The 14,669-nt window shown below is 36.6% G+C and overlaps 1 protein-coding gene across 5 annotated transcripts in view; it reads right to left on the bottom strand.

The window, feature by feature from the left end:
• Positions 1 to 14,669, bottom strand: part of LOC149416434 (uncharacterized) — a 183,413-nt gene that overhangs the window by 38,991 nt on the left and 129,753 nt on the right. For all 5 annotated transcript variants that reach the window (XR_016303542.1, XM_089641675.1, XM_089641673.1 and 2 more), the window contains exons 8-10: positions 2,744 to 2,913; positions 1,468 to 1,562; positions 263 to 414 (exon numbers count right to left, since the gene is read on the bottom strand). Coding sequence is in view for 4 of the 5 variants with exons in the window: in XM_089641675.1 (XP_089497801.1) it covers positions 263 to 414; positions 1,468 to 1,562; positions 2,744 to 2,913 (417 nt within the window). In the remaining variant the exon portion in view is untranslated. The remainder of the gene's footprint in view (positions 1 to 262; positions 415 to 1,467; positions 1,563 to 2,743; positions 2,914 to 14,669) is intronic.

The raw sequence follows: 14,669 nt of genomic DNA, 5'->3' as shown, positions 1-14,669 counted from the left end.
ATAGAGAAGAGTATTCAGTATACACTTCGTATAAGAGAACAGAGTGGAATCAATAGTGAAGAGGGAAGAAAGAAGAGAGAGAAGAATGACTGAAGAACGGAGAAAGAATGGAGTCAACAGCGAAGAGATAAGATAGAGTAATGAAAAGTGAATAGACAAGAGTGGAGAGATAATATTGAAAAGTGAATTTATAAAGGTCAAAGGATTGAAGAGTGTAGAACGAAGAGTAAACAGTGAAGATTAAAGTGCTGTCTCTGTCTACCTGGTAGTACATGTGGTCCTGGTCGTGCTGTGGCCCGTGCTCGGCCTTGTAGAAGGGCGGCGAGGGCGGCGGCGCCCCAGGCCCCCCGGCGGACGGCCCGTGCGGGATGTTCATGGACGCCGCCACTGCCGAGCCCAGATTAGCGCCGGCACCTGACATTAACATACAAACAAACATTATTTATCTCTCTAAACACTAAGTTTGATAATATCTGGCCATTCAGACCTGGTCACTAAAAACACAATTTTTTATTTCTTCAATAAAACATTATACAAATTAACTAACTATCAGGCCATTTCCCCATCAGGGGTAGGCAGAGATGGTAAGCCATCGCACGGTTCTGTTTTGGCACACACTCCTCACTGCCTTCGTGGTAGAGTGGTTACGATCCTCGGCTACGAATCCGTAGGTCATGTGCACATACGCATGTATACAAATCCCGGCGTGCGTAAGTATATTTATTTTGAGTAATTTACGATATTCAAATGTATTTATCAAAAATAATATATTTGCAGCACGTTTCAGAGTTGGAGATACTCTCAGTATCCCCCTGGTGAAAAACCACCATTCAGAATCAAAGCGATGTTGAAATTGCTATAACCGTGTCAATTGACCAGATCAGAATAGCCAGGTTTCTCATCTTCTTCAGCTACCTTCAGCCTCATATTATTTATTAAATGCCATAAAAGGCTTTTACAGTAATGTGAAACATTGGATTATAAGTACACAGTTCAGGGCTGTCAGAGACTTGACAATTAGAAATAGCATTTTTCATTAAAATAATACATCCACAAGCAGTTTTTATTGATGCTATACATATACATTTCACATATATGTATATATGTGGAATGTATAGAACACCATATATATGTTACACATAAAGAAGAACACAACAGTCAGTATGATGCAGTACAAACAGACATTTAACATTTCACAAACATATCAGTTACATTCATAACCAAGTATTTTTGCCTTGATGCAAGACGGTGAGGTTTTGAAAATATCAAAAAGGTCTGTATACGTGTTGGCAGTGCGGTGAAAACGCGCCAACGGTGAATGATACAAATAGTTAGTGCTATGATTGTCACTGTGGAAAAGATGGTGGAGTCGAGTTGATTTAACAGGGACACGAAAATTTATATACCAATTGAGGGGATTTGTTTTGTTGTGCAGTATTAAAAAACAAAAAAAAAGAGTTAACTTACCGTATAAATCGGCTGTCGAAGGAATGACAGGTTTTTCAGCTGTCAGAGGTGCGTACGGAGGAACTGCGTAGCCGGGTGACATCTCTGATCCGTGTCTGCAAGCAACGATAAATTACATCATGGTTATCACTAAATAACTAACTGAACATCAAGCCGTCTCCCCGCGGTGGTAGGACACATGACTTGACTCAAGTATTTTATTCAGTTGATAGTGTCGTGTATTCCTCGGGCGTTCCGAATTCTTTAACAATTCATTCACATTCGCGTCATTTATTATTCTCTTTTATTTTTCATCCACACTCGCCCCAGGCTCTGATTGTGGTTGTGGTGATGTCCTGCCAGCAAGGTCACCCGTCTTTCTTTCATAGATCATCATACTGTCGTAATAGGTCTGTCATCCGTCACTCTCAGTAAGTATCCATGTTCTGCTATCACTGTAGCCAGGTCTGTCACTCGTGCCACTTCCACACACTGTCACAATCAGTTATTCATTAGGTCTGTCACCCGTCTCTCTCAGTAAGTATGTATTTTGCCATCAGTGTGGCCAGGTCCGTCACCCGTCACTCTCAGTAAGTATCCATGTTCTGCTATCACTGTAGTCAGGTCTGTCACCCGTCCCTCTTCAACACACTTTCACAATCGGTTATTCAATAGGTCTGTTACCCGTTTCTCTCAGTAAGTATGTATCCTATCGTCAGTGTGGCCATGTCTGTCACCCGTCTCTCTCATTAAGTATGTATCCTGCCATCAGTGAAGCCAGATCTGTCACCCGTCTCTCTTCCACACACTGTCACAATCGGTTATTCAATAGGTCTGTAACCCGTTTCTCTCAGTAAGTATGTATCCTGCCATCAGTAAAGCCATGTCACCCGTTTCTCTCAGTAAGTATGTATCCTCCCATCAGTAAAGCCAGATTTGTCACCTGTCTCTCTTCCACACACTGTCATAATCAGTTATTCAATAGGTCTGTCACCCGTCTCTCTCGGTAAGTATGTATCCTGCCATCAGTGTGGCCAGATCTGTCACCCGTCTCTCTTCCACACACTGTCACAATCGGTTAGTCCATAGGTCTGTCACTCGCCTCTCTCGGTAAGTATGTATCCTGCCATCAGTGAATCCAGATCTGTCAACCGTCTCTCTTCCACACACTGTCACAATCGGTTATTCAATAGGTCTATCACTCGTCTCTCTCAGTAAGTATGAATCCCGCCATCAGTGTGGCCAGGTCTGTCATCTGTCTCTCCGCCACACACGTAATTACAAGCAGTTCACTCACCCCAGGCTCTGGTAGAGGTCGTGCTGTTCGTGCTGCATGTGTTGCTGTTGCTGCTGAAGATGGTGCTGGTGCTGTTGATGCTGCTGGTGGTGATGGTGCTGGGCGGGCAGGGCCAGGAGTGTGGCCAGATCCTGCCACCGCTGTTCCATGGACATGCTGCGCACGAGGTTCTGTAAAAATACAAACAGTTGCTCATATAGTCAAATGCTTGCTATATTGGTGTAGTTGTCTCAGAGTCTCAGGGATTCAGTATGCTCATACACTGTTAAAAACGTGATAGCATGCCATTTCCTAATAGACTATTAGTACTTTCATAATATGTCGGAACACGTGTTCATGCAGCTGCGTTTTTCCTGTTATTATACAGGGTGTATCGGCAAGTACCCGACAAACTTTAACCAGCTATTCCTCAGCACATTTGGAGTAAAAAATGTTATGGGCGCTTTGCTGTCCGGTAACATTTTTTTTTCCATTAAAAACAAAAAATAAATAAAAAATCCACACTCCGTCACTGTCATTTGCATTGTTTCTCGCATTCAACAGCTGTTATTAGCAAGTGCGTCAAAAAGTGTCCTCGCTCTTTCGTACACACTAAATAATAATAGTTAAAAATGAGACGAATGGTGCTGTGCCGTTTCGTTGTGATTGTAAAAGCGCGCCAACGTAGGTACGTACGTACATTATTCAACGAAACTTGAACAAAATATTGCCAGATGGGTTTTCAAACTTTGACAAAGGATAAAACATTGGTGACATGTGGTGAAAATATGAATAATTAATTTTTTATTAAAAAAAAATGTTACCGGACAGCAAAGTGCCCATAACATTTTTTACTCCAAATGTGCTAAGGAATAGCTGGTTAAAGGTTGTCGGGTACGTGCCTATACACCCTGTATAGTGACGAAATGCGAAAATATTATAATTCGTGTTTTTTACTAAAAGCAACACGAAACATATCAATTCATTCGGCCTTCAGTCCCGTTTTTAACCAGTTACGAATAATTTGAAGAGATTCTTAATAAATTAGCAATATTATCCACAGATGTCACTGTAACTCGCACATACTTACATTTGCTTACCTAGACATACTTACTTTGATGCTACATATATATAACTTTAATAACTTCTGTATATTTCTATATATTTTTTTTAATTCTTTAATTCTTACTATGTGTTATATTCTACACTTTTTTATTCTTTTTAAATTCCTTTATATTTCAATCTTTTGATATAAAACTCATACATATACAATATCAACAGTTAATTTTTTCTTATTTTCAATCCCGATTTAAATCGGATTTTTATAAATCAGCAATACTCATTTTTCTCCGTGTAACGACCCTGGCTACGCTGAGCGCTTCAGAAAAAAATAAAATAAAACAAAAATTAAAAAAAAATAACATAGTAACAAGTGGTACAATATTGGGAATGTAAATGTCACACACCGTTGACCTAACAAAACGAGAGTTTCGCCTGCCCGCACAGCCCGTCTTCAAGGCCGGAGTTGATCACAGACCAGAGCCAAGAAATAACATGTCATTAGCAGGTAATAGCTTCGATTAATACCATGTCATGTACGCACAGATGCCGCGTGCTATTAGAAGGACTGTACATTTTACACTACAGAAGTTTAACCATACACAATAACAATAAAAAGTTAGTTAAGAGTTTGTATTGACAGACGATTGTCGTAATATTTTTTCATCCTTGTCCTTTCTTAAGAGGAAGCTACAAGCCAAAAATGTGTATATTCTTGGTTTACCTTATATTGTAGGTAATAGGCATTAAAATCGCATGACAAACGGACTCTAGAAACGTTCGATTTCAAGCAAAAAACTGGTTTTAATTTATTTTGTAAATAATTTTATAAGAAAGCAAAAAAGTTAATCAAGTGAAACTTTCACAGATAATCTTAACTTAAAGTTGTTTCCTTTACGCGTTCATACATTTCTATAGAAAAAATTTTTTTTTAGTAGTTTACATTTATATTTTTTATTGAGTAATTTATATATTTATTTGTATTCTACTCAAGCGAAACGATAGGAAAACCTTCAATTTATCTAAAGCATATTTTTGGTATTCATAATGTACACTAATTCGTTATAAAGATTAATCAAAATAGTGATTTGGCATTAAGCTTCAACTTAATTTTTTTTTTCAAAACGATGTTTTTCTATATTGTACCGTCTTAGCAGATGTGTTTATATATTTATAAAAATTGTATATATTTATCCTTCGTAGTTTACCTAGGATAGCTACTTATATTCAGAGAAATATCTTTTTTTTTCTCTCTAATTTTATAAAAAATATAATTTAACGAAGACATGAAAATATTCTACATATTACTTATACTTTTATCAATATACGTATATATTTATATTTTTGTTTGTTTGACTTGATTGAAACTTCCTCCCCAGGGACTGAAGTCAACCGCGCTAAAAACTGATCCAAATCCCGATTGGATAGGACCATTATTTAATAAAATTTCAGATAAATGCATATATGTATGTCCCCGCGTGTGTATGCGTGACGGCCACCAAAAAGTTGATAGAATGCATTGTCATCGACAACGAGTTAATCTACCGAGTTTCAGATCGATCATATGTCGGGAAGGGGGTTAATTTCCACTTCAAAGATTTACATTCATTATTTCGCGAAAACAAAATCTATATTCAAATAGAAGTATTTAAAAATAAGTCACGTGACGTTTCCCTGTAAATAAATAACACAGTAAACATTTTTGAAAATTAAAATTTTGACATTAGACACGGAATTTGCGACGCATCTTTTCACAGTTAAAAAAACCATGTTTGCAAGTGACTAAATGGAGCTAGATTAATATTAACACATTCTTTGCGGGAAACGAGAAAACTCGTCATACGCCTTTTTACAGTAAGACGCGGGAGACGAGTTTATTCGTTATGTTGCGCAAAGCGGTAAGGAGCGGGATACTTGTAAACAAGGAGTTTTAAATGGGTGCGGGGTCATGTGTTTTCTATTGTCGGCGGTACCCGATCTATCTACCTGTCAATACAATGAGTTTGAAACACAACAAAAAAATAAAATCGCTGTCGCGTATGTACCGCTCACAAACTACGCAGTGAAACGCGGTACATGTGCAAGTTTTGCAATGTGCCCCTGCATAAAGGAAAGTGTTTCGAACGCTATCACACATTGAAGCACTATTAGGTTATAGTTTTTTTTATATAATAATAATAATAATAAATTTATTTCACATAAAAATCATACAATAAAACATGCGGAAACTTTGACTAGCCAACTAGGAATGGATCCTGTTTTAGGCCAGTCAAATTGACAATATGTATTGAAAATTTCTAAATAATCTTGTAATTTTGTATGAATAAATTTTGATATGTTAGGTATTTCGATTGTGAAATACTGTTTTTTCTATGATTCCCAAGAAAGTAGAAAGTTTTTGTTCATAAAAAAAGGAACTACACATACATTGCTAAGTAAATAAATAGAGACATCTTTTTAAAGTAAAACACTGAAAGTTTCATCGAAAAATATCAAATAGATCATAAGATTTGAATATTTTGCGGAAAGTCTAATTTGGGCGCTAAAATTTAAAAAAACACTCGCGCTTCGCCCCCAATTTGGCGGTAAAATGCCCGACCACATAGTGTTAAGATACATTATTTCCTTGCCAAACGAATTACATTTATTTTAGTATGCAAGGAGCATTTTTAAGGAATCAAAACGACATAAGTGAAGAAGTCGTGTCAAAATATATTCAGCGCGCGGTCCAGCGTAATGGACGGACCTAAGATCGTATTTGCCCCAGCAAATTGATCTTACAGTGGGGTTTATTTTAATTATTTCTGATGAACGTATTACTAAAATCTCAGATGTTTCTAGAGGAATCCCTCGGCAAGTTACTAATTCATCGTCTAGAAAAATTAAATCTGGTCATTACCGCTAATTTTATACATGAAAAACGTTTTATACATGAAAAACGTTTTATAAAACTTACAAACAGTTTTACAAAAAACTATCGATCTAAAATATATAAATATTATCGTTGCGAAAAGAAGCGAAGCTAGCCGTCCACAATGGAGTGCTGGTACCTACCCTGATGTATGGAAGTGAGGCATGGAACTGGCAGAGAAAAGATGAAAGTAGACTGAATGCTGTAGAAATGAGATCCCTGAGGTGTATGTGTGGTAAAACCATGTATGCTCGTGTGAGAAATGTGGAGATCCGCAAATGCTGCAAGGCTGGTGAAGCTAGAAGTCCACAATGGAGTGCTGGTACCTACCCTGATGTATGAAAGTGAGGCATGGAACTGGCAGAGAAAAGATGAAAGTACACTGAAGGCTCTAGAAATGAGATCCCTGAGGCGTACGTGCGTTAAAACCATTTATGATCATGTGAAAAATGTGTAGATCCGCAAAGAATGCACGGCTGATATAAACGTAGTGGGTAAGATTAAGAAAGGGACGCTTATATGGTTTGGGCATGTAGAGCGAATGAGTATGGCAGCAGAAGTCGGGGACCCCCGAGGAAGACATGGTACGATCAAGTGAATCAGATACTCGAGTCGGGCCATGTCAAGAGTCAGAATAATAGAAGAGTATGTATGAATGTGAATGAGCCAAGGAGTGTGTGGTGTGATCGAGTTGTTTGGCGGTCCGTCCTCTCTGCCTACCCCTGCGGGGAAACGGCGTGATGTTTTGTTAGTTACGAATTCATGGAATGGAATTAACTAAAATGTGATTGAAAAGCAAACCCCCGTTATTATAGAATCTTGTGTCAACTTGACATGAAAAAAAAGAAATAAGAACATAATTTTAATTACCTGATATTCATCGAAGTCGTAAGGAAGTAGAAATGCTCCATGATCCATTCTACACCATCATGAGCTGACACAACAATGTTTAGCAAAAGTTTTGCTAACTTTACACACGATAGCACAAATATTTAACTCACACAACAATGTCTAGCAAAAGTTCGTCTTTGCTTTCAAACGATGGCAGTCACTTAGCTTGTAAGTATTGCTGTGTAACTATCTGTCCAAAATAAGTTTTGCTTCAGAAAGCAAATTACAAAGTGATGTTTGGAATCATTTTTTAATGTTTGGTGACCAGATCTGAATGGCCAGGTAATTGCCAACCTTCTTCTTCCCTTCTCCGTTATTTTGAGCTTCACAGCATAACCCAATTGAGGATGCTACAGTCACACAGGCTCCGGACAGTGTGCGATATTTGCACATTAAAAAGAGACAAAAAAAATACAGTGTGTGGCAAGCCTACGCACGGCGGAAGTGAAACTTTTAGTATTCTTCTCTCTCTCTTTTAATTTCATTCTCTCTTTTTTTATGTCTATTGACATATTTATAAGTAGCATGTGATAAAAAAAAATTAAAAGTTATAAAAATATGGGATTCGAACCCGGGTCCTGCATAACGAGTGTCGAACGCTCTGCCTCTAGACCGCGAGGAGAGGTATCTCGCGCGACGAGAACCGCGTATACATCGTTTTCAAACACGGCAAATTAATAATATCACATAACGTCTCGTTAACGCTTTATATAGGGTCGAATCGAAGATATATCGGCAGTGTGAAGTCATATCTGTCGTTTTTCAAAATATTTCCGTATATTTGTCCGTTTTGGAAAAGATTTATCGTGTTTTAACAGTCTCATACCCGTATGGAGTCTGAATTTGAAAAACATTTCTAAATTTTGAAAAACTCACTTACGGCTGTGTTTTTTACTAAAAAAAAACTTGTCACGCACGTCTGCGAAGGTAATTAGTCGCGTTATCGGCCTTGATTAGTAATTTTAATGATTCAAAATAAAAATAATTAATCAAAATACCGAGCGACTCTACCGGCTCGATATGTCACCTTTGAAGATGTTGTAAGGAGGGTTTTTTCGATGAGAAGTCTTGAAGAGACCCATGTCGTAGGAGGGAGGAAACACAGATGCCGGCAAAACGTTTCACAGCGAGTCATAGACACGACTCATTCTAACGTGAAAAATTTCAACTGCTTTCGGCTAAATTTTTTCCCAACCATGTGAAGTGATCAATGACGCTAGACAATCGGAGCATCTTCAATAGAAATACCGGTAGAGCAGGGACAGCATTGCCACCTGACACTGAATGATAAAATAGTGAAAGTTTGACAATTTCTATTCTAGATCGTACGAATATAAATAATCACAAATAACTGTATTGCTAAAGCGTACATTATTGAATTGTTCTTATAAAATGTATCAGGTGACTTGGCTGACCCGATCTACCAAAGAGAGTGTTCGTTCGCCTGACATCTGTTGATTTTCTATCGGGAAATTTCGACGGGTTGGTTTTAAAAACATACTTTTTAAAATGATTAAAAACTGCCATAATTCATAAGAATAATTAATAGATTTTTTTAGGGTTATTGGAGCCGTGTTCTAACTCTCCAACTGTGAGCTTTGGCGTTATGAATCTTGCACACTGTTGCCTGTTTCCAGAGAGCAACGCGACTGTGACTCTATAAAGCCATAGGCGCAGCAAACGAGGTAAATTTAGGAGGCATGGGTACCGCCGCCCGGCAACCATTCATCGTCACACTCTACCTTATGTCACCCCAAGTGCTCCGCTACGTTTGGTGACTTAGCAAGTACGTCCGGGCTCATGAGGTGAGGTTTGTCGTAGGAGAGATCGATTCATACGTCTATCACCCCTGGACACACAGACTTACACATTCCTACCCACCCCTCATACATTTAACTTCCTATCATTCCTTTCCTTAAAAATACCCTACACACAGCATCCTCAAAGATGACATAATCAAGACAAAAACCTAAAAAGTTATGGGTGTTAGCACGATGCTTTCTTTCGTCAACACGGGTAGTTTTTTCATATGGATTCTGGATGACTTCATATGGAAATGGACGTGTTTAATTTTGGTACCAATTTTCGTACAGTTTGAGATGGTCGACAATTATGTAGGATTTTCCAATAAGAGGTGTTATGTGTATTTAATTATTAGTGAATTGGATGGTATTGATCTGGACAACGTTTACTTTCAACAAGACGGCGCTACGTGCCACACAAGCAACGAAACCATTGATCTTTTACGGGAAAAGTTTCCGGACCGTGTTATCTCTCGAAGAGGTGATCACAATTGGCCACCGAAATCTTGTGATTTAACACCTTGCGACTTCTTCCTTTGGGGCCACGTGAAAGAGAAGGTCTACGCCAACAGCCCAGCGTCGATTCAAGACCTCAAAGATGGAATTCGTGAGGCTATCGAGGACATAAGGCATACTTTGCGATTTGGTTATGGAAAATTTCATGAAAAGGATATGGTCCTGTAGGCGTGGTCGTGGTGGTCATTTGACTGATGTTATTTTTCACTATTAACGGCATACCTTCCTCTTTATAATGAAATAAACATTCGATTATTTATATTTTCTTTGAATATCAAAATAACACCTCTTATTAACTAAGAATACATGTTAACAAATGGTTAAAGTTGAGGTTTCTCATAATCTGCCTCACTAGGCTACCGGCTAGCCTGTGTTGAGACACTAATTTTAAAAGTTAATTTAAATACATATAAATAAACCTACATTTATATTATAATATAATATACTCATTATTATTGTTAGATTAATAATTTAGAATTTGGGTGAGGGCACCGGTAAAGGCCCTATATATTAATTTTATGATCTCTGGAAGATTATTGTAACGCGTTTAGTTTACTGATTGTGAACTTGTATTACTGTTTGGTTTTGTGAAATTGACGTGTGATTATTTTTTATGATTTGTCGAAGTCAAATAAATCACAGATTATGCTTTCATGTGATCTATAGTTACGTTCAATATATTGAAAATTTAAAATACATTTTTGAATTACACTTTTGTTTTCGGCAATTAATGCAAATCTTTAAAGCGGAAATTAACCGACTTCCCTACACACGATCGTGCTGAAAGTTGGCAGATAGACTCGTCGTCGATGACAATGCATATTATCAAATTTTGGTGGCAATCACGTACACACACGCGAACATATACGAATTTCTCTGAAATCCGGTGACATTACAGCAATTAATGTACTCAATAAATATCCTTTTGACTCGGTTTGCAGAAACCAAAGGTTAAAAAAAAAAAGTGTTAAAAAGTCTATTGAAAGTAAATACTACTTTTAATGATTTATAACTGTCCCAAAATATGATTTCTTCTCTAATGGCAACTATCTGTACGAAATGCATGAAAATAATCATATTGTTAAGCAAAGATTTTTCATGAAAGTCCTTACATAATTTCGGTATGAAAAAAAAACATCGTTTAAGACGATGCCATACGTAGTAATGCAAAATCACGTGTTTTTGATTTGAAAATTTGGTCGCTTAGAAATGTTTCAGATGCTTTAATTAAATACTGCGAGTAGAATACATCTTGGCCTTTGAAATAATAGAGTATTTTTTAGATAAGTCTTTTTATAAGCCCAGAAAAAAATAATGTGTAAGGTCTATGAAAACTGATTTAAAGTTCAAAATCTCCTACTTACAAACCCATTTTCGGTTATGATTTTAATGTATAATGTGACAAATTAAGTTATTTATAAAATGATCGAAAAACATTTAAATATTTGTCTCTGAACATCCACAAAATAAAATAAAAGGCACTTTTTGCCATGTTTTTTTCTTTCATAAATCAAAACAGGCGGATGGTGTTAAGCGGGAATTTAAACCTTATCGCCATCTACGTAAAGGTTGTTATTGATTGCGGCTCAATTTAAAATATTACACGACGTAGTGCATGCGTTCTATAACACAAGAAGTTGTTTGTTTTTTTTTTATCTAACAATATACAACATTGATCAAATTCACGGGTGAATTATTTTATTATAAAAGCTTAAAAAAAAATATTTTTTTTAAATTATAATTGACGACTAGCTTTGAAAAACTTGGCAATTTCGTGCAACCATATGCCGCATGTTGTTGCTTAACTTACGGTTATCACCGTTGCTAATGGAACCTAGCCACTACTCTCACTACAGACTGACCTACCTAAGCAACGGCAGTGGGCCACTGCTGTCAGTATCGCCCTGGTGCTAACTAATCGTATTTCAAAAGAAAAAAAATCTAAATTTTTTATATTTATTTTATTACAAACTTCACATGAGGAAAATAAATATTTTACTCAGAGCATATTTCATTTTTGGGGATGCTGTGTGTAGTATGTAGGTATACCATATTGTAGGAGGGAGAAAAGAATTCTACAGCCGTGTTATGAAAATCAATAACGGGTCGTAGAAACGATCCGTTCTTATGTGACAAAAGACTAATTTGGAGATGCTGTGTTGAGCATGTATACCATGTTGTAGGAGGGAGGAAACACAGGGGTCTGCCGATCGGTCCACAGCCGAGCTGTTGAACTCAAGAACGAGTCGTACAAACGATCTAAATGTCAACAGTGTACAAAAGATTTGTGACGAATCTTACATTGAAATACCTGTAGAACAGGGATAGCATATCTACTTAACGCCAGTGCTCTAAATCAATATTTTGATTAATCTTTATAACGAATTGGTGTACATTATGAATACCAAAAAATATGCTATAGATAAATTGAAGGTTTTCCTATCGTTTCGCTTGAGTAGAATACAAATAAAAAATATAAATTACTAAATTAAAAATATAAATGTAAACTACTAAAAAATATATTTTTGCAATAGAAATTTATGAACGCGTAAAGGAAACAACTTTAAAAAAATACAGTGTTATAGCTAATATTATCTGTGACAGTTTCACTTGATTTACTTTTTTGCTTTCTTATAAAATTATTTACAAATAAATAAAAACTAGTTTTGTGCTTGAAATCGAACGTTTCTAGACTCCGTTTGTCAAGCGATTTTAATGCCTATTACCTACAATATAAGGTTTACCAAGAATATACCCATTTTTAGCTTGTAGCTTCCTCTTAAGGTAGGGGAATATATCAAACAGACCGCCCCGGTTCTGCAGAAGGGTTTTTTTCAGGTATTTGGGGGCTCCAGACCAAAGGTGGCTGTCAAATTCAACCGTAGGACGCACTAGTTCGAGTTTTTGTGTACTATTAAAGTATCTGCTGTCAGTATAGCCTTAGCGCTAACTAATTGCGTATAAAAAGATATATGAACATTCTCTGGTTACAAATACATTGACAATATTTTTATTCACCGCAATACATCAGTTTGGTTGTGAATGTTGCTTGTGCAGTGATGGGCGACTTAGCAGTGGAATTGAATCCGCAACTTTTAATCCATAAATTTTATGCGAGCATCGAACAAGAGTCCCAACTACTTCCAATTCCCATCCACAATTGGGGTATGTTGTGAGATTAAAGGTAGTCGAGAGGGGAAGGAGATGAGAAAGATGACGGCGGAGAAGTACCTGACTATTCAGATCTGGTCACCAAATTAACACACATTGCTAAACATCACAAAATTGAAGAAAAACAAATCGCGAAAGGCTTAAAAGTTGTACTAACACGTACATCTTGCTGGATTCATATATAAAAACGGTTGTAACGAAACCGGTTTGCACTTTATTAGAAATTAGAATCATATACACTCATTCATAGGGATGTAATTTACAATGTTTTATCACAATATGAGAAAAAAATCATTTAAATACAAATTTTAAAACTTTTCACGAACTAATTTTCTTGAAAAATCACTATTTTGACAAGCATTGACAAAATTGACAAATTTTGTTTCTACAGAAATAACACATTATTTAAAAATTAGAAAAAAATATATCATCTTGCAAAATATATTACAGAATTTTCACAACACATACAAAATCAGTAGTTCCAATTTGGAAAACGTAACACAAATTTTCGTTTAATATTATTTACTAACGTTTTTTTAAATATTGATTATTAATTATATATTGTTTTTTTTACTATTATAGAATAATTTATTTAAACAAGACCGATTGGTTTAACGTTTCTTTCGTCACTGTTTAATATTTCTAATGGGAAAAATCTTTAAAGATGGTTTTCTATGAGGCCAGTTTTATCATCGCGGTTCGACGAGTGAATTATTTTAAAATTTAAATTAAAAAAATAACTATCAAACTAATTGCAAGAGTTTCTCGTGATGTTCATCAATCGTTCATTGAATAACCAACGCCTCTGTCATAGGTCATTCGTTTGGTGACTTAGTCAACAACGTCATATCCACTGACAACAACTTACATGCCGTTTTGACTGCAACTAAAAAACGACACGTTTTTAATCGTTTTAGAAAATTTATTTATCCACGTAAAAATAAAATAAAAATTCCGTTATATCAATAATTATTATTATTCAATTTATAAAAACAAGTTATGCTGTGTAATTCTATCACGCGTGACATATGTTTCGCCTTCTGAAGTCATTATCATTATGTGACAAAGGCATTATCAAACTGAAACTAACTAACTAACTAACCATCACGCCGTTTCCCCGCAGGGGTAGGCAGAGAGGACGGACCGCCAAACAACTCGGTCACACCACACACTTCTTGCCTCATTCACAGTCATACATCGTCTCGTACATACTCTTCTATTGTTCTGACTCTTGACATTACCCGACTCAAGTATCTGATTCACTTGGTCGTGCAATGTCTTCCTCGGGCGTCCCCGCCTTCTGCTACCATTCATATTTGCATCATAATTCCTCCTTACACTCCTATCTTCGCTCATTCGCTCTACATGCCCAAACCATCTAAGCGTCCCTTTCTTGATCTTACTCATTACGCTTACGTCAGCCTTGCACTCTTTGCGGATCTCCATATTCCTCACACGATCATACATGGTTTTAAAACACATACGCCTCAGGGATCTCATTTCAACAGCATTCAATCTACTTTCATCCTTTCTTTGCCAGTTCCATGCCTCAATTTAATACATCAGGGTAGGTACCAGCACTCCATTGTGGACTGCT

Source organism: Hesperophylax consimilis, chromosome 17 (assembly GCF_061612785.1).
Source record: "Hesperophylax consimilis isolate HC1 chromosome 17, BYU_Hcon_1.0, whole genome shotgun sequence".
Taxonomy (NCBI): Eukaryota; Metazoa; Arthropoda; class Insecta; order Trichoptera; family Limnephilidae; genus Hesperophylax; species Hesperophylax consimilis.
The sequence above is the reverse complement of the archived record's forward strand: the minus strand, read 5'-3'. Positions and strand labels throughout refer to the sequence as shown.